This window comes from Rhipicephalus sanguineus, chromosome 3 (genome assembly GCF_013339695.2).
Source record: "Rhipicephalus sanguineus isolate Rsan-2018 chromosome 3, BIME_Rsan_1.4, whole genome shotgun sequence".
In the NCBI taxonomy this organism is placed as follows: domain Eukaryota; kingdom Metazoa; phylum Arthropoda; class Arachnida; order Ixodida; family Ixodidae; genus Rhipicephalus; species Rhipicephalus sanguineus.
The window spans coordinates 191,600,155-191,618,675 of NC_051178.1; the positions used below are offsets into that span (position 1 = coordinate 191,600,155).

Genomic DNA, 18,521 nt, shown 5'->3' on the forward strand with positions numbered 1-18,521 from the left:
CAAAAATTAATTACCACGTAGTTTGAGATATTCATCGACTTTCATGTGCGATATCGAAACCGAGCCCGCACGGCGCGCAGGAAACGCGGCCGCTCTTACGTCAGGCCGGAAGTGACGAAATTTGAATGAAGGCGCCATGTTCGCCTTTTATTCTGTACAGCATAAAACTCGGGGGCAGCCACTGCGGCGCTTCTAGCAGACAAGCGGTATACCCTCGGTATAATAACATAATTTAATCAATGTAGATAAGAAATTAAGCCAACATGAAATAAGGAAGCTTTTTTTGTCTTTTATTTTTTTTCTTCGAGCCTGCTGGCAGACATGTCACCGCCCCGTTTTAAAGGGGACGCTCATAGCATCCATCGAATTAATCTTTTGCGCTTGTTTATAGTACAGAAACAGATAATCACCACATAAATTTCACGCAGAGAATAAGCGGTCAACTTGTGTATTTCAGACGGCTTGCCGCTTTTCCTGACAAGTTTCTGCTTCGGCGCGCCTTGATTCAGATTTAGTCACTTGCTCGTCACGGATAGCTTGTCTGACGTAAGAGTAGCCACGTTACCTGCGCGCCCGGTGTGCTGTTTCGATATCGGTATTAAAATTCAGTTATGAAATTACGTGCAACTTTTTGTGATTTGTATAAAATGGGTATGCCATATGGCCTACTATTTTCCAACCTAAACAACGACCCTGAAGACAACTTTGCCTGAAGTCATAATTAAGAATGTAATCGATGAATTTTAACAGCGGAGGTAAATCCCTGGGGATCCGTCGTCCGCACTTTCTAGCCCAGCTGCGAGTGCGAAGCCTGACGAAAGGGAGAGCATGGGCAAAGCTAAGTGGGTGAGAGGGAGTGTAGCGTGTTGAGCCTGTGGTGACAGGGAGAGGGTGAAGCTGGGTAGAGAGGAGGAGAGCAAAGACGAAACTATGACAGGAGCGGAGCAGGTGGTGCGGAGAGGAGGAGGAGCGCGATTAGCACTCCTGCTCTCTCCTCCTCTCCACACCTCGCATTCGTTCTGGAATGTTCGCCAAGCATCGCCTAGTTGGTACCGATGCAGACAGGGGCGTAGCCAAGGGGGGGGGGGTTCAAACCTCCCCCCCCCCCGAAATTTTTCATTTTGCTTGCGTATATATACACGCACACATACAAACGCACGCACGAACATACATAAAGTATGGGTGAACCCCCCCCCCCCCTCCCCGAAAAAAATTTCTGGCTACGCCCCTGGATGCAGACTATGCCTAGCCATACGTATGATGCCACCAACTCCGCTGTTTGTCAGTGAAGCTGCTTGTATTTTAACGCGATAGCGTTAGAGAGCTCGCGTCGCAGAAATTCCGATGTCGGTGTCGCTACTGACGCTTGTGAGCAAAAAATCGTCTGTGAGCGAAAAATCGAGAAAGATGCAAATAAAATAAAAATCTTCGGTCCCATTGAGGATAGAACGCGGGCGTTTGCGTGGCAAGCAGATGTCCTACCACAAAGCCACGATGTTACTTGCAGCTGCTTCGGAAAAAAAAAACACGACATAAGTGCCATGTAGTGGAAGGAGTCTCCATAACGCATTTTGTTCGGCAGGTGCCACGATGAAATGAGCCCATTCGGCGATTTGTAGGCGCATTGGCGAGGCCATCTAACTATGTTTCTTGCGCAACGTCATGCTTCGAAAAAGGCCGGGATAGTGCAGCTATCGACGCTAAAAACACACACTAACTTTCAAATAGCTCTAAAAATGGACAACTATGTCCATCTAGCGGAAAACATATCAAGCCAACGCCTGCATGGAGGCCTTGATCAAGAAAACAGCAAACGCTAGATAATGTGCTGCCATCTGTGAGGCATTGTAATAAATATGTCTTGACTCTTGCATCGGGAAGTGCTAGATCGAAAACCTGTACCATTACTATAGATACATCGCACGCGCGCGCGTATATGTCTGTGTGCGTGTGTGTGTAACAATACACATTATTAAAGTATGCACTTAGTGGTTGAAGTGCGCACTAGGGGCCGGATTTCGCTATCGCGTTCAACTCTTAAAGGCGAAGCTTAAGGGTCCCCCAATTTTTGTTTGTTGATTTGTCACATCAGTCTCACTTTAACTGTGGCAACCTATTTCCGCCTCGATGTAGAGTTCGTGTACGAAGACGACAGGAGCGCGACAGTCATGGAATGATTGTTAAAAAATCTGTATCGTAAAAAAAAAAAAAAACACTATTAGACATGTCCGTTTATCTTGGCACTTACTCACAGGGCACCATCACCATGAACAGAAATTTTTGAGAATAAAATGGTTTGCAGCAGACGCAGTATGCATTACAAAATTATAAGCGCAGCTTGCTGCTTTCATTGAAAATTAAGAGTACGAGCATTACAATTCAACCGGTGCTGGGCCAGGAACTTTGAGGATTCATACTTCATTGCGTGGCTTCCAACAAATAGACGACATCAATACCGCTAGGTGACCAGCAGTGATTCCTCATTTACTTTACAAAGCCCAGCATAACAAATATGCTTGAGCTCTACAGTGCTTTTTGAAACGATAAACAACTTTCACTACAGTGGCGTAGGCAGAAATTTGCAGCAACAAAAGCTTAATTTGGGCGAGTTGGTTCAAGCTGAATATAGTAGGTGCAGCGCGACAAGAGCAGGAAGGAAGAACAGACACAGCGGTCTTCCTATCTCTGTTGTTCCTTCCTACTCTTGTCGCGCTGCGCCTACTATATTCAACAGAAATTTGTTTCGGGAGAGGGGGAAACACCGTTGATTTGACATCGCGGGTCCGGGCACGTAACTGTGGTCATTTCATGCTCTGTATCCCATGGCAGGAAAAAATTTCGAAAATGGGGGGCGGGGGTCAAGTTTCACCACAGCGCCCCCCCCCCCCCCCCGCCGGTCAAATCCGAGAGAAGACAAACTCGGCAATGGAAGCAAAACTGAAAATGATGCGATGAGTCGTGCTTCTCAGAACGGCCTGCCTTTGTCCCCGGGTTTCCAGGGGTAAAGATAAGCAGTTCTTTGAATGCAACATCAGATGTCCTTGGTTGCCATTATCGCCAAAAAACATGCGAAGCTATAACAGCGCGTATCAAGAAATTATGTGAAAGGTCCGACGGGGCGAAGGGGTTGCGCTTTCGTGATGCTGTCGGTGATGCTTATCGTTTCGTGATGTTTATCGGTTGGCAAGCGCCGATAAGGCTGCTATGAGGACTAATTAATTTCTGGCTCGGTAAAACGTTTTGCTGGGCCAGTTACTTCGCGAGTTGCGAAAGAAACAATCGAAGCGCTAGAGGCCCTGTGTGCTCGTGCTGTCCTTGTTCCTTTTACGCTGAGTTTTGCTGCTAATTTCTCACGTTTTGCGTGCCTAACCCCCTGTGCCCCCACTACTATCATGTCCCGAATTGTGAGTATCACGCTGATAAGGCATATGCTGTAGGCAATATGGAAGTACTGGGCGCGCAGGTTAAAGAAAGTACTAGTGAAACAAGATATAAACTCCAAAGAGTGCAAGCTGTTTCAGTCTGTGAACTTGAAAAACTGTTACACAGTTAGGGGAGTCTTTTTGTTGCGGAGCAATGCAAGTGTTTTTACAGTGTATATACAAGGTGTTTTTTTTTCTTTAGACAATACAAATTTTTATCAAAATTCTATGACAGTCAGGCTCTTGTTGTCTTTGCACACAAACTCTACAGCTAAAGCGACATTAATGTTTTATTAATGAAAACTAATTAATGAGTTTTGCTAATTATTCACTTCATTGTCACTTTGGTGGCTGCAGCACTGATATGGATAACAGCTCTCTAGTAGCAGAAGCAGGAGTATTATTTAACATGCCTCTTATGCAGAAATTATGTTTGCCACAGTAAAGTGCCTCTACATGTTCCATCATTACAACTTGCTCAGTCCAAAGGTTGTACGTTCAGTCCATGCTCACAGAGAGTTGTCTTTTCGTCTACTTTACATTCTTCACATCTATATCACAGTTACTACAATACACTTAAAACAGTACAATAGACGTCCCATATACCTTGTCCGTTGGTTTTCATTATTGTACCAAAACAAAGAAACGAGCCCTCAATATTCCCCTCCTTCGTTCCTTCAGAGCGAGGGTCTTGTTCCGGCAGACTTCATACCTTCAGGAAGTATGCAAGGGCTTATTGGTCAGCTGTCCACTCATTAAAGAATCACGTCCTACGTGACACCAAATGGCAAAACAAAGAGTGTTCCAGGCTCGCCGTGATGGTTACGAGCGGCACTAACACTCCCAGGTTTACATGCACATAAATACCCGGTAAAGTGGACGACCGTCACCGTGGCTCAATTGGTAGAGTATCGAGCGCGTTGTCCGAAGGTTGCAAGTTCGGTCCCTGCCGGCGGCAAGTTGTCCTTTTGTCAACTTTACTTTCTTGACAACTATATCAGAATTACTACAATACACTTAAAAACAGTACAATAAATGTCCCCTATGCCTTTCTAGGCTTCATCATCAGTTGGTTTTCATTAAAGTTGTATCAAAACAAAGAAATGAGCCCTCAAAATTCACTTTCTGCTTGGTGGTGAGGAACTCGAGAAAAAATAGACAGGGTGTGACAAGAACAACAAAAGTTTCCTGCGTAAGGTTTTCATCCAGTAAAAAGTCACAATATTTTTATCAAACGTATAAGCTTTCTTTTTATTTGTATAAAAAGCAATGCTACTATGGATCTACTACATCAAAGGTGCAGTAACAGAGTACCAGTGACCAGCTCTGTTACATTGTGGAATTTAAATATTGCATCTCTATTAATTTGTAAACCTACCCTGTGAGTACATAAAACAGTTACTGAAGACTTGGGCATGAGCAGCCATGTTGTAGATTAGATGAAAACAAAAATTATGGAAAAATACTGCATATTCCCAGCTTTCATTGTCAAGTACTTATCACATCTTGGCCTTGGTCAGCCAGTCGAAGTCCTGGAATAGAGAAGGAAGCAAAGTTGAATGACGAGAAGAAAGCGAAGTCTGCCGATGGTTTAAAAAGACACCCCGCCAAGAATGGATAAGAAAAATAGGAACAGTGTTTACAAACACTGCTTCCAATCAAGATCATACAATTCTCTGGGCAAATACATATAAAGAAGACATTGTTGGCTGACCTGAGGCTTTCTTTGAGCCATGCCATCAATGACAACGTTGATAATGGTTGGTCGGTCAGTAGTGGCCAGGGCTTCCATAAAAGCAGCTCGAAGCTCCTTTGGAGTTGTCACGTTAAAGCCCTTGCTACCAACCATGGCAGCCATCTGGTCATAACGGACACCTGGCTGAAGAGAGTTCGCTGGGAGCCTGCAAAGATATGCACACATAAGGAACATATATACATCAGATGTGGTGCATTAACTCAGGAGCCGAGCTAGATCCCAGATTACACAAACGAAAGATTACGATGAGGCTAGATGTGATCGTCACTAGATAGCATGATGGAGTTAAAGTCATCCACAGCCATTTTTATGTCACAATAGATAACATGGAGCAAATTAGAAAAAAGGAGTGAGGATTAACGGGAACAAGCGCAGCATTTCGATGCAGAGACCGAGAACTGCTGTTTGTGACAGCTATGATTAGCAAGGTGAATAGGTTCATGCACAATTTCATGGCACAATTTGTGGCAATCTATATGTCAAACAAGCTGGATCGTATTGAGAGACATGGTGGACAGAAACAGCTTCTGACACAGATCATATTTCGACAAATAAGACGCCTCAGTAGCACCTCAAAGGTTTTTGGAATTGTTTCTTTTTCTTTTCAAAAAGCATAAGTATAATGTCTGCACCTGCCATCATTATAGAGACAAGAAAAACACCAATCCCTCTCGGATGTTTATTCTTACAACAGCAACGTACCACTTGAAGTAACAGACAATGAAATTTGTTTTTGCTTATTCCACTCCCACAGTCAGTACACCTAACGGGAAATGTTAACAAAGAATATACGTTGTGGGAATTGAGCGCGCCCTCCCCTTTGGCGCCTCGTTCCCCAGCTAGCGCGTGTGTTGGCCCCGCGCGGCTCGAGCGCCGGGGATCGCCGTTAATCGGCAGTATGGTGACCACGGCGGCAGCGCCAGGCCTCTTTGTCTGGCGCGAGCCATGCGTCGGCTTCCCGGAAGACCCTGATTCATACACGGCCCCTAAAAAGGCCGTCAACTCGCGCCAGACTGCCAGGCTGGACTAGTTTCCGTAAGTCCCTGCCACAGACCAGTCTTATCGACAATGGATACAGTTCGTGGGCTCAAAATCTCATGACAACACTCAAGAGACATGAGAAATGCATACAGACGACGGAGGACTTCCCAGCGGTGGATAATCATTTACTCCATCTCTGGGAAGCTCGCCGCAGTCTCACGAAAAGATGGAAACGACAAAAGCACAACAGAACGCTGAAAAGACGTATAACAGATCTTACCCAACAGGCTGCCGAGTATGCCTCTCAGTTAGCTGACTCCAACTGGATAGATCGATGTAACACGGCAGCCCGACAGATGTCGGTTAAAAATACATGGAAGCTCTTCCGCAGCTTGATCGACCCCGCTCAATCGCGAGGAGAAACCCAGAAACACTTACTGTTGAAAATAAAAAAGTGGGGCATGGGCTCGGGGAGAGGCGCGAGAGACAGTAAGGAAAGAGAAGAACGAAGTGGAGTTCGGAGCTAGCCCTTGCACAGTAAAGACGTCTATGACCACGGGTCCTCGTTATTTACATTTGGTGCCGTGAAAGCCAGGAGTGGTCAGTCCGGGACTACCATGACTTCAGCCGAGCGTCTTCAGAAGGTGCGTGGAACTGTCAGGGCCAGCGTCTCACGAAATATTACGCTCCTGACAGGACTACTGCAGAACCCCGACACCGATGCGCGCGAGGTCAACAGGCAAGTCGCCGTTTTGAAGAGCAAGGAAGCTGAACTCCGCCAGTTGGATAAGAAGATCATCGACGTTATTGTTGACGAAGCAGTTGAAAAGGAACTCGAAGATGCTGCAGACTACCATGAGAAGGTATTGCAAGCTATCGCTGATGGGCAGTATTTCCTGTCTGACCGCGAACAGTCTGTTCATCTACGTGACACGTGCTACCCGCCTTTTGCTTATGCCAGACGTGACAGCGGAAACTACAACCGAGCTGGTTTGTGTAAAATCGCCGACGACTGTGACAGCATTTCCGAAGGCATGCAAAGAGACATGCCAAGTTTCGAAGGCACCGATTCCAACCACGAAAACGGATTGTCTGCGAGTCCAGAAAATGATGAGAGCGTTTCGATCGAAGTGGAAGGGAATAACACCGAATCTGCCGTGATGACCTGCAGAAACATGGAGCCGCCGAGAGAGGATCCAACGATCGAGGTCTCATTTGGCGGTGGTGAAGCGGCAACGACGTGCGTGATAGATGAACTTCCTGAGCAATCGCTTGACTCTGTTGATCCAGCACAGCTGTTAGACTACTGGACAGACATGTCCGAAGAAGTTGAACATTTTGGCAGCATTTTGAAGTACATTGTAGAACCACGAGAAGAAGATCAACCGATGACTGATGTCGAAGGCAGCCCAGCGGTAAATCAAACAAATGGTGGAAGCAGTGCTGTGAAGGTCAAGGACGAAGATGAACAGGGGGCTGTCAGCGACCAACTGAGGAAGCGTGCAAGTGAGGAACCTGCCGACCGCCTTCCCACCAGCAACGATGGCTCCTTCGATCTCTTTGGCGGGGAAGCTAGCAGTCCTACTGCGTTCCCTGTGGTGTCTTCGTCGTTGGATGCACAGCCTGGACGTCAGGAATTTGTTCCGCTCAACTTCGAGGAACTGGACGATATTCTGACCAAACAAGGGGATGTTCGTCTAGAAAAGGAAGTGAAAGCGCTGCTTCTGCCTCCGGAAGTGAAGTACAGTGCCCTGCAGACGTCGCCGAAGCGAACCCGTCATCACGAGAGCCGAGTGCGCAAGCGCATCAACCGGTTTGTTCCCAGGCAGCAGAAGGAGAGCCAGGCACAGAAACTCGCCACTGATGTGATGAGCCTATCGGAAGAAAATGCGTCCATGCCGGCATCCGTCTCCGAATTCGGGATGTCGCACAGTTCGTGCCACAGAAACAAAGATCGCCGCAGATGTCCAGGCACTTCGTGGAGGACACAACGCCATTACGCTGCGGTAAAGCGTGGGCAGGAGAACCTGAATGTGGAGCACACCACCAGTGCCGTGCCAGGATGGAAACGGCGGAGATTGAAGCGCGCACATCGTTTTCATCCGCCCAGACCAAGCTTCAACGCATATTTATGTTGGAGACGCGGGAATGGGGCAAGACGAAGACATATCTTCGAGTGACATCGCTACATTCCGGGCGAGATGCAATGGACAGAGCTCGTTTCGTTCGTCTTGAACCGGACCACGTTCTGAAGCCCTGTACTTAGGTTGTGCATGTTGTCAGAAACGAAACGACCTATGTCACGTTGGTCCCGTCCCCTCGGAGGATGTTGAAAATAAAAAAGTGGGGCATGGGCTCGGGGAGAGGCGCGAGAGACAGTAAGGAAAGAGAAGAACGAAGTGGAGTTCGGAGCTAGCCCTTGCACAGTAAAGACGTCTATGACCACGGGTCCTCGTTATTTACACTTACAACGCGCTTTACACAATTTCCAGGGCACAACAACACAGCTGGCAGAGACCTTAAGGGACAAGTATCTCTGCACCAAACAGGACCCTCGAGGTCAGGAATATCTCTATGCAGGCAGAGATAATGAAGAGATGGATAAGCCGTTCCACCTCTACAACCTCAAAGCGGCCTTAGCCAAAATGAAGAGAGGCACTGCCCCCGGTCGGGACAAGGTCACAGTGAAACTGCTGGCCAACCTTCCTGATCGCGAGTATGAGGCCCTTCTTAACTACATTAATGATGGAAAGGGGAGACTCCTGTACCGCTAGATTGGAAAACATCACTTGTCACTTTCATTCCAAAAGCAGGGAAGGAAATTAATACAGACAACCTGAGACCTATCTCGCTCACATCGTGTGTGGGCAAACTAATGGAGGCGATGGTGCGAGATAGGCTCTCCGATTATTTGGAAAATCGTAACACTTTTGCAGACACCATGTTCGGCTTCCGTCCACACAAGTCCGCACAAGACATATTATTACAACTCAGTCATGACATATTACAACCAACGGAGCACCCTCACAATGACAAGGTCGTCCTGGCCTTAGATCTAAAGGGCGCCTTCGACAACATTAAACACAGCACTATATTAACACATCTTAGTGAGACACACTGCGGCACAAACACATTCAATTATATAAAGGATTTCTTGACAGATAGAGCCGCGCTCGTCAGAATCCAAGACAATGAATATGGACCTTACGCATTGGGTACCAGGGGGACGCCACAAGGCGCTGTGCTTTCCCCTCTACTCTTTAACCTTGCGATGGTACATCTCCCGGCCCAGCTAAAGGGTATTGGAGGCGTGCAGCACGCGCTGTACGCCGACGATATCACCATCTGGGCCACAGAGGGAAACATCGGACATATGGAGGAAAGCCTGCAAGCAGCCGCTCACGTAGTGGATCGCTACGCAGACAGCTGCGGACTCCAATGTGCACCAAACAAATCAGAATTTGTGCATCTTAGACCATCGCCTAAGGACACCACAAAACTGCGTCTCTCTTTGGCTAATGGCCCCATTCGCGAAGCCAAGGAGATCCGAATTCTCGGACTCTTTATTCACAATCAAAGAAGAGTCGACGCAACACTAGAAAAGCTCTGCAAGGTTGGGGACCAGGTGGGCCGAATGGTCCGCCGCGTCTCCAGCAAGAAAGGGGGATTACGAAGCAAGGACGCTGTGCGGCTAGCTCATGCCTTCGTAATCAGCCGAATTTTATATTCGGTCCCCTATCTCTATCTGCGGAAGCATGATGAAGACAAAGTCGAGGTAATCCTCCGCAAAGTGATGAAGAGGGCTCTTGACCTCCCTGTCGCAACTTCTAACGCGAGACTTCTCGCTTTGAGAGTGGTGAACACTTTTCAGGAGCTCAAGGAAGCACACCTCACGAACCAATATACACGTCTAACACAGACAAAATCGGGACAACATTTGCTGGACCGGCTCCACTTGAAACATGACTTTCACACGCAGGAACGGGTCCGAGTGCCCGAACTCTGGAGACGCGCCGTCAGAGTTCGACCCCTCCCCACAAAGATGGATAGGGAAGACCATATTGGTCGTTGCCAGGCGAGGGCAGACGCGTTGCATCGTCACTATGGCAACAAACACGGAGTCTTCTATGTAGATGTGGCCAGTCCGTGCCGCGGGGGCTGATATACGGCAGCGGTTATCCACGAGGAAGAGCAAGTAGATGGGCTCACTTTCAAAGCCCCGGGCACAACACAAGCGGAAGAAGTAGCTATTGCCCTAGCTGCCTCTGATCCTCGATCTCAATGTATCATAACCGACTCGCGTGGGGCATGTCGAAATTATCAGGCTGGTTGGGTCACACCACTAGCGGAAAGAATATTGCAGAACTATAGCAACCGGGGAATCGATCCTACCCCCCATTGCCTAGTCTGGACTCCAGGCCACCAGGGCCTAATGGGGAATGAAGCCGCAAACACGGCGGCCCGAGCACTCATTCACCGGGCGTCCCACTTAGATCCTGAGTACCTGAAACCCGAAGGCGGCTATCTTCTTACATTCAAAGACATCACGACCTATTACAGAGATAGGCATCGTCAATATCTACCTCCTGCAAAGGGGCTGGGCAAGGCTAATGAACGCATCTTGCTACGACTTTTCACTAACAATTTATTGTGCCCGGCAATCTTGAAACACTTCGATTCTTCCTTCACTGGCAAGTGCAAATACTGTGGGGAGGTGGCTGACACCTACCACATGGTTTGGGCTTGCCAGCTCAACTCAGCTCTTCCCCCCAACCCTAACTCAACCCGAGAGGAGTGGGAGGCGGCCCTGCTCAGTTGCTCGGATCTTCAGGCCCAAAAGGCCTTGGTCCGAAGGGCTAAGCTAGCGGCAGATACCAATGGGGTCCCGGAATAAGGACTCCACCCATTGCGGAGCACCTTAAGGGCTGCACCTCTCTTTTGTTTTCAATAAATGTTTTCAATCATCATCATCAATCCCGGCGCGTGGGCATGCGTCCGGGCATGCCTCGACATGCTCACATGCTCACGCCACCAAGCTAGCTTACGTCACTGCGCAACGCCGTTCCTCATTGGCCGCCAGTGACAACCCCCTTCCCCCTTGAGCTCGCTTCTGTCTGGCGCGGGGGCGCGGGCTTGCGGGAGATGCTCCCAGGCTAGCATGAGAGGTTGACGCGCTGCTCTAGCAGCTGGCTTCTCGTTCGTGTGCTCGACTGCTGCCCTTTGTGTGATAGTCGTAGCGCCGCTGGCAAGCGTACTGATCGGTCTCGCGGAGTTCCCTTTACGGCCTGCAAGCCCGTGACTGTCGTACTGTGCTGCATCTTGGGTTAATAAACCCGTGTTGTTTGTTGACATCCTGCCACGAGTGCCTTTCTGCGCCGTGCCGGAGTCGACGAACCCGGCCGTAGCGTCTTTATTTGCTGCGGCAGTGGGGAACGCCGCGTCCCTTCACGGTCGCCTCGTAGGGTAAGCTTTGTGCTAAACCTATCTCCACATAACTGGTCGTCGACTCCGGCACGGCGCAGAAAAGGCACTCGTGGCAGGATGTCAACAAACAGCACGGGTTCATTAACCCAAGATGCAGCACAGTACGACAGTCACGGGCTTGCAGGCCGTAAAGGGAACTCCGCGAGACCGATCAGTACGCTTGCCAGCGGCGCTACGACTATCACACAAAGGGCAGCAGTCGAGCACACGAACGAGAAGCTGCCTGCTAGAGCAGCGCGTCAACCTCTCATGCTAGCCTGGGAGCATCTCCCGCAAGCCCGCGCCAGACAGAAGCGAGCTCAAGGGGGAAGGGGGTTGTCACTGGCGGCCAATGAGGAACGGCGTTGCGCAGTGACGTAAGCTAGCTTGGTGGCGTGAGCATGTGAGCATGTCGAGGCATGCCCGGACGCGTGCCCACGCGCCGGGAAACCGACGCATGGCTCGCGCCAGACAAAGAGGCCTGGCGCTGCCGCCGTGGTCACCATACTGCCGATTAACGGCGATCCCCGGCGCTCGAGCCGCGCGGGGCCAACACACGCGCTAGCTGGGGAACGAGACGCCAAAGGGGAGGGCGCGCTCGATTCCCACAACGTAAAGAAATGATTCTTGAAACCATATTAGTCATAGGTAAAACTAAAGGCACATATGGTATCCAAGCTCAATTCTACCTGTACATTTCTGAGTTACAATGTTATAACTTCACAAAAGAAACAATTATGCTTCCTGCATGTGCTAATTTAACAAAGCTGTTTCGGTGAGCAAGTGTGCACTCTTAATGTTCTTTTAAAGAAACAAGGAACATAATAAGCTTAAATGCAGATCAGGCCAGCCTGTTCCCAATGTGCAGCGAGCCACAATACACCCTGGCACTTACGAGACGCAAGGATGCATTCCCGATTGCAGGAACGACTCCCAGGCTTCTCCGTCAAAGCCATTGTAGATCCCAGAGTTGTTCATGATTATGGCGATGATCGGAAGCTTGTACCTGCATAAAGATAAGAGGAAGGCCAACGTGAACCATGTCGCAACACAGCCAAAATTTTGCAATGCCAGTACACCCCTTCTAAGTCATTTGTTGAGTAAAATTATTGAAGGTTTTGTAGAACGTTTCTTAGTGTCATGGCCCATTAATTTTTCTGCCACATACAGCCTCTGATCTGACCACAATCTTGTGCAGCGCCTACATTCGTGCTAGTAATGATAACCTGCCATGGTAGCCCAGTGGCTATGATGCTATCGAGCTTAAGGTTGCAGGTTCAATCCCAACCATGACGGCCATGTTTCGGTGGAGAAGAGTTGCAACAACACTTATTGACTTGTACTGAGGTGGAAGTTAAGGAACCCCCAGTGGTCAAGATTAATCGGGACTAAACCCCCACAGTGCGTCTCATAGCCACATTCCCGTTTTGGCATGTAATGAAGAATCGCAACAACAACAACAACAATAATTGGCCGACTGAAAGTCATTGCAAAGCACACAACAGCTAGTGGAACGTACCTTGCGGCAGTTTCCATCTCCATGGCTGAGAAGCCAAAGGCACTGTCTCCCTCAATGCAGACAACCCGCTTGGAGGGTGACTGCGTCTGGCACCACAGGGCTGCTGCAACAGCGAAGCCGACACCTACACCCATGGTTCCGAACGTGGCAGCATCTAACCTGCGCATGAAAAACAAGGAGTGTAAAGCATGATGAGATGATGACAAGTGGTGAAGTAATGATGTGAAAACACTCTTAAATTTGCCACACATATCTGCATGTTTTCTTGATAGGGAACCGAAATGCCTCTTGAATAAATTAAGACACTACTACCAACCTGTAGACAACGCTGGTGCGAACATGTAGGTCAAAGGTCACTCCAGTCTAGGCGGCAGGGAACCTGCAATCTCGAGGCTTCCATTGTGCAATCTTTTTGTTGGTATCATAAGTTTGAACAGCGTAACTGAAGGCAGACAGAGAAGAACGTATACACAGCTGGCACAGTTGGTAGCTGGCATTCATGCTGTCCTTGTTTTTCTACTTACGTCTGTATTCTGCAGGCCTCAGTTCTATAGCATGAAAGGAATTTATCAACTTTTATTAACTGCTTAAGATTTCTCAATTGACAGAAAGCAATGACCAAGACACGGCTACTTTGCAGCATCAAATTGTCATTGAAAGGACACATTAAGAAATTTAAGAAAGCCTGGTTTGGGTAGAGGAGCACTGGGGGAAAAACAAAGCAGCAGTAGTCACATCACTGATGGACAATAATGGCAATGAATAGGAAGAGAATAAGGTTGCAACCACAAACACAAGAGGCTAGCTTGCAGACTTGAAGAGATTAAAGCAAGTACTGCCGTATTGAACTCGTGGTGCATTACCTATCGGTGTGCTAAAGCTACCTACTACTAACATGCTAAAGTGCAACATTGAATCAAAAGCAGCACACACTCACCTATGTCGTGGCAGCAAGTTAGGCAGCATCGTCCTTCCAATGTCCATTGTGTTGGCCCCTTCATTCACAATGACGGCGTCCGTTGGAATGAGATCAGCTATCTACAAAGGAGACAAAAGGCAGCAACAAGTACCAACGAGGATTACTTACATACACAATATGTGGGCTTGCAAAAGTACAAACTAAGAGTAGTGAGCAGTATCAGTTGAAATACTACACAGAAAGCACCACAGTTATCTTCGAAAGCTAGAAATAAAGCCGAATTATTTTTAAACTGCAAAAGGAGTGTTATATACAAAACTCTATTAGTACCTTCAACACTAGCCAGCTACACATGCTTTCACTCAAGAAGTGCATTTTTTAAAAACAACTGTAATCTCCTGAAGTGTGAAGCTCAATGTTACTGCTTCGGAAAGGTGGCCTGCTGTTTATAATTCACATAAAAATATGAAACAACACATTACTGCACATAGGTCACTCATGTGCAGAGCTATGCGGCTGTAATGGAAACGAAACAAACGCGGAAGAATGACCAGATGTGTTCTGCAACCACCCACCTGCTTATATGCTGTGTGAAAATTCATGGGAATATTCTTAGATGATGACAGCTCCTAGAAAGCACAAGAAGAAGATGCTATTTAAACCCAGCTTTAACAAGCACTTGCGCTATCAGTCAAAGAACTGCTCCTTAAATGCGTACCGTGTTTTCTAACTTATAACTCACGCCTTTGTAGAAGTCGCATACCTCCCTTCACGCCAACTTGGAGGGAGATTTGGCATACTATAAGATGCACCAGTATAAAAGACGCACTGACTTTTGTTCTTCAGAGAAAATTAGCAAGCAATTGCTACATAGCTGTAAACACCGCAGTTAAAAATTCCTCACACTTGCCTATAATTGCCTACACATTACCAATTAGAACAGTTGTTCTCAAGTCAAGCAATTTAGTACAACTAATTAAATGAATGCCATTAACAAAAATTTTACTGGCAGATACTCCACTCTGTTGGCAACATAATGTACTTGGTTTTCTTTGCATAAAACGACACCTCGCTTTAAATTCTGTTGGGACATCTGGCATGAGCTAATGACAAGCTGACCAAACTAGCAGCAGCATTTTGTAATCTACGGACTAGTGTTTCCATCTAAAACCCACACAAAGAACAAGTCAATGCTTCTTTTATCTCACCTGAACAGACTTTTCATTGGTAGCAACTTTACCACGCAGTGCCTGCCACCAGGCTGTATCAGCAGGGTACCGCCATGGGTCCTTGGCATGCTCAGCGTTCAACTGGGAAGGCAAGTGATATGCTTTCAACCTCAATGCTCGACGACACGAAACTGGCTGTGGGGTCACTTGACCGCAGCAGCCATGTGAAGACATCACTACTTCACTGAGTCAGAGTGCCCTGTGTAATTGAAACTACTGACACAAGTTGGTTAACGGTATGTGCCATAGAGTACTGTGAATGTTAGCCCCTCACGTATTTGGCTATATGCTACACTACGAGGGAGGGTAAGAGGGGAGGGAAAGGCCCTAGAAGGAGGACAGACAAGAGTGGAAAAGATACACAAAATAATGCCACTTGTACGTTATATATACGAGTTGTCTAAACTTCAGTGCTGGCTTTTTATACAATGCAGATATAGTCTAAATATGACAGCTCGGTGCAGAAATTAAGGATGGGACAATGCTGTTCCAGTGTACCTATTCCTTGTTGTTATCACACTGCAGGTTCTCCACCACCTTGAAGATGTTAGTCTTTAATAACCTCAATTTTCTTTTAAGAAATGAAAGTAATCTTTATAGCTGAAAATGTATGCACTATTATTTGTTTTTTCAATAAAATCATTGTTAATTGTAGAACCAACGAGAAATTTCCTTTTGTTAGAGCCCACTATTTTGAAGCTTCTCTAAAAACATTTTGCTAAAGCTGCAGGTGATGTCAAGAATGAAATGTTTAGTACCATAGAAAGAAGGCAATAATAGTTATGCAACGCAGACCATTTGTGACTTTGGAAGACTGTCTGGGAAGTTTCGTGCAGTGCAGCTGAAGTAGGCAAGAGGAAGACGGGGAGCGATTAAATGGAACCTGTTCATAGAGTCCTTGCTGGTTCGTACACTGTGGTTATTACCTAGACAGTTCTCTTTACACATGCTATAGATTAAGCTTGAGTATTCAGGCAAAGACTGGTTAAGGCATATAAAAGGAAACCATCAAGAACACAGCAGACAACAAAGACATTACCAGAAAATCTGCCATGCTGTTTGGTGCAGGAAGATGGCATTCTAGATGAGTTGGTAACGTGTCACAATGAAAAAAAGTTCAAACAGAACAGACTGAGATGGGAAATAAGTGGATGACATGAATGTTCATGTGGTCCTTTTCTTTTGTCCCTGTCCGATCTGTTCATGCCTCTATTGCCATGACACTCCATCTAGATGAAAGCATGCTGACGGCCCATGAAGTGTGTTAAGATAGGAAAGGACAGACCAAAGCTTCGAGCCAACCACACCAGTCAAATGCAGCAGGGCCTCTTCAGTCAGCAAACACTCACCCTGGATATCTGAGAGAGAGCAAGACATGGAAGCCATCAAGTCCTTACCGATCACCAAGTTAGTTCAATTGATAGTTGAGAGAAAAGTGTTGCAAGAACTAAAACGAACTACGAGAGACGCGTGGTCAAGGACAAATGTGACATGTGACATAATAAGACTTTCATTAAGCCACTTTACAGCTAGCACTCACGTGGCAGTAGAGAAATACAGATGGCAACACAGATAATATAATCCTGCTCTCATGCCCAAAGCATCACTGATAGCTTAATCCATAAAACAACGTAAGGCACCAATTATCACCACGTGCATCTCACTTCAATGAGCAACTTGGATTGAAGATGGCTGTTGTAGAATGAAACGTTTAGCCGCCAAAATCTTGGTACTTCTAAAAAAAAATATCCCAATGGTAATATTTTGCTTTCAGCCACACTATGAACACTTTACAGGGATCCAATGAGTGCAGTAAGAATAGGTTATAGATGATCCTGCAATAGGCACTGCGTAAGCTAAGATTATTATTCAGTTCGCCTTACGGGTCCAGCTCTAAGGGCAGGTGTTTACAATATACAGGCTGAACTGAGCAGCCATAATGCGAACTGTTGTATATTTGGTTTTGGTTTCACGATCACTGCCGCTGGTGGCACCAGTGTCGCCTAGGTATATAAGCATGCGTACGTTTGAATAAAGGGATTTTGTTATTGTGTTGGTAACTCGATCACTTCTTCAGTGGCGTCACACGCCGCCGCTACACTGGCGACGAGGGGTCGGTTTCGGGGGGCGTGATTTTCGCCAGCGGCTTTGCGGCATCATGAGTATGTCAGGACTCGCCCCGCCGCCCCCGTTCCTGCCCACGCCTGGCCGTCCTGCTGTTCCGTGGCCGCAATGGCTTCGCATCTTCGAGAATTTCCTGCTCGCTTCGGGGGCCTCGGACTGCACGCCGGATCGCCGCAAGGCCTTACTTCTTCACAGTCTTGGTGTAGAAGGCCAGCGCATATTTTACACCCTGCCGCTTCCATCGTCGGACAACGCTAAGCCCGGTGAGCAAACTGCTATTGATAAGATACCAGCAGCTAGCAAGGGCATTGCGGATACACGAACTGAAGCGTCGTCGTACGACATCGCAGTCGCAGCTCTGCACACGCATTTCATTACAGCAAGCAATGTTGTGGCCGAACGGCATCGTTTCGGTAGGCGCGTTCAGCAAGCTAGTGAAACGATTAATGAGTACGTCACTGCACTTCGTGAGCTTTCTGATACGTGCTCTTTTCCTTCTGTGGAAGATTCGCTGCGTGACCAGTTCGTTGCGGGTGTATCATCTCTGAGCTTGCGTGAGCGGTTTCTTCTGGAAGGGTCCTCTCTCTCGTTTGCTCGAGCTGTAGTCATGGCAACGCAGTTTGAGCAGGTAACAAACGATCTCCAGGAATTTACGCCTGCAAATGTTGAGCGCATAACTGCTCGGGGGAATACGCCAACGCATTCGCCCCATTCAGACGACAGCTCGAAGCCTTCACGCAACCACCAGACTCGTTGCTACCGCTGCGGTGCATCCCAGCACAATGCGGCCTCATCTCGCTGTCCTGCCAAAAACAAGCGTTGCCATCACTGTGGTATCACGGGTCACTTCCGGTCTGTTTGCAACAAATGATACGTCGCGCCTGTTCGTGAGGTAGAGAGCGACAATCCATCCAACGAGGAAGTTTTGAGCATTCTGGCTGTAACGACGTCCGCTCGCCTAGCGATCCACGTCACCGTGCTGATTGGTCGTATGGATATAACTTTCCTCGTAGATTCCGGATCATCCGTCTCTATTTTAACACATGCCCTTTTTAGGCAGCATTTTGAAGGACAAGCACTTTCTACTCCTAGAGTTGGGCTACTAGAC

At 47.5% G+C, this 18,521-nt stretch overlaps 2 protein-coding genes across 3 annotated transcripts in view; both read right to left on the reverse strand.

Moving 5' to 3' along the window:
- Positions 1 to 18,521, reverse strand: part of LOC119387921 (5'-AMP-activated protein kinase subunit gamma-2) — a gene marked incomplete in the record, with an annotated part of 450,148 nt that overhangs the window by 249,711 nt on the left and 181,916 nt on the right.
- Positions 4,809 to 18,521, reverse strand: part of LOC119387928 (2-hydroxyacyl-CoA lyase 1) — a 38,716-nt gene continuing 25,003 nt past the window's right edge. The window contains exons 11-18 of one of the 2 annotated variants that reach the window (XM_037655504.2): positions 16,639 to 16,647; positions 15,269 to 15,370; positions 14,636 to 14,689; positions 14,079 to 14,179; positions 13,142 to 13,300; positions 12,518 to 12,628; positions 5,137 to 5,323; positions 4,809 to 4,954 (exon numbers count right to left, since the gene is read on the reverse strand). In XM_037655504.2, coding sequence (XP_037511432.1) covers positions 4,922 to 4,954; positions 5,137 to 5,323; positions 12,518 to 12,628; positions 13,142 to 13,300; positions 14,079 to 14,179; positions 14,636 to 14,689; positions 15,269 to 15,370; positions 16,639 to 16,647 — 756 coding nt within the window. In that variant the 3' untranslated portion in view covers positions 4,809 to 4,921. The remainder of the gene's footprint in view (positions 4,955 to 5,136; positions 5,324 to 12,517; positions 12,629 to 13,141; positions 13,301 to 14,078; positions 14,180 to 14,635; positions 14,690 to 15,268; positions 15,371 to 16,638; positions 16,648 to 18,521) is intronic. The other variant, XM_037655505.2, reaches the window with a different exon arrangement.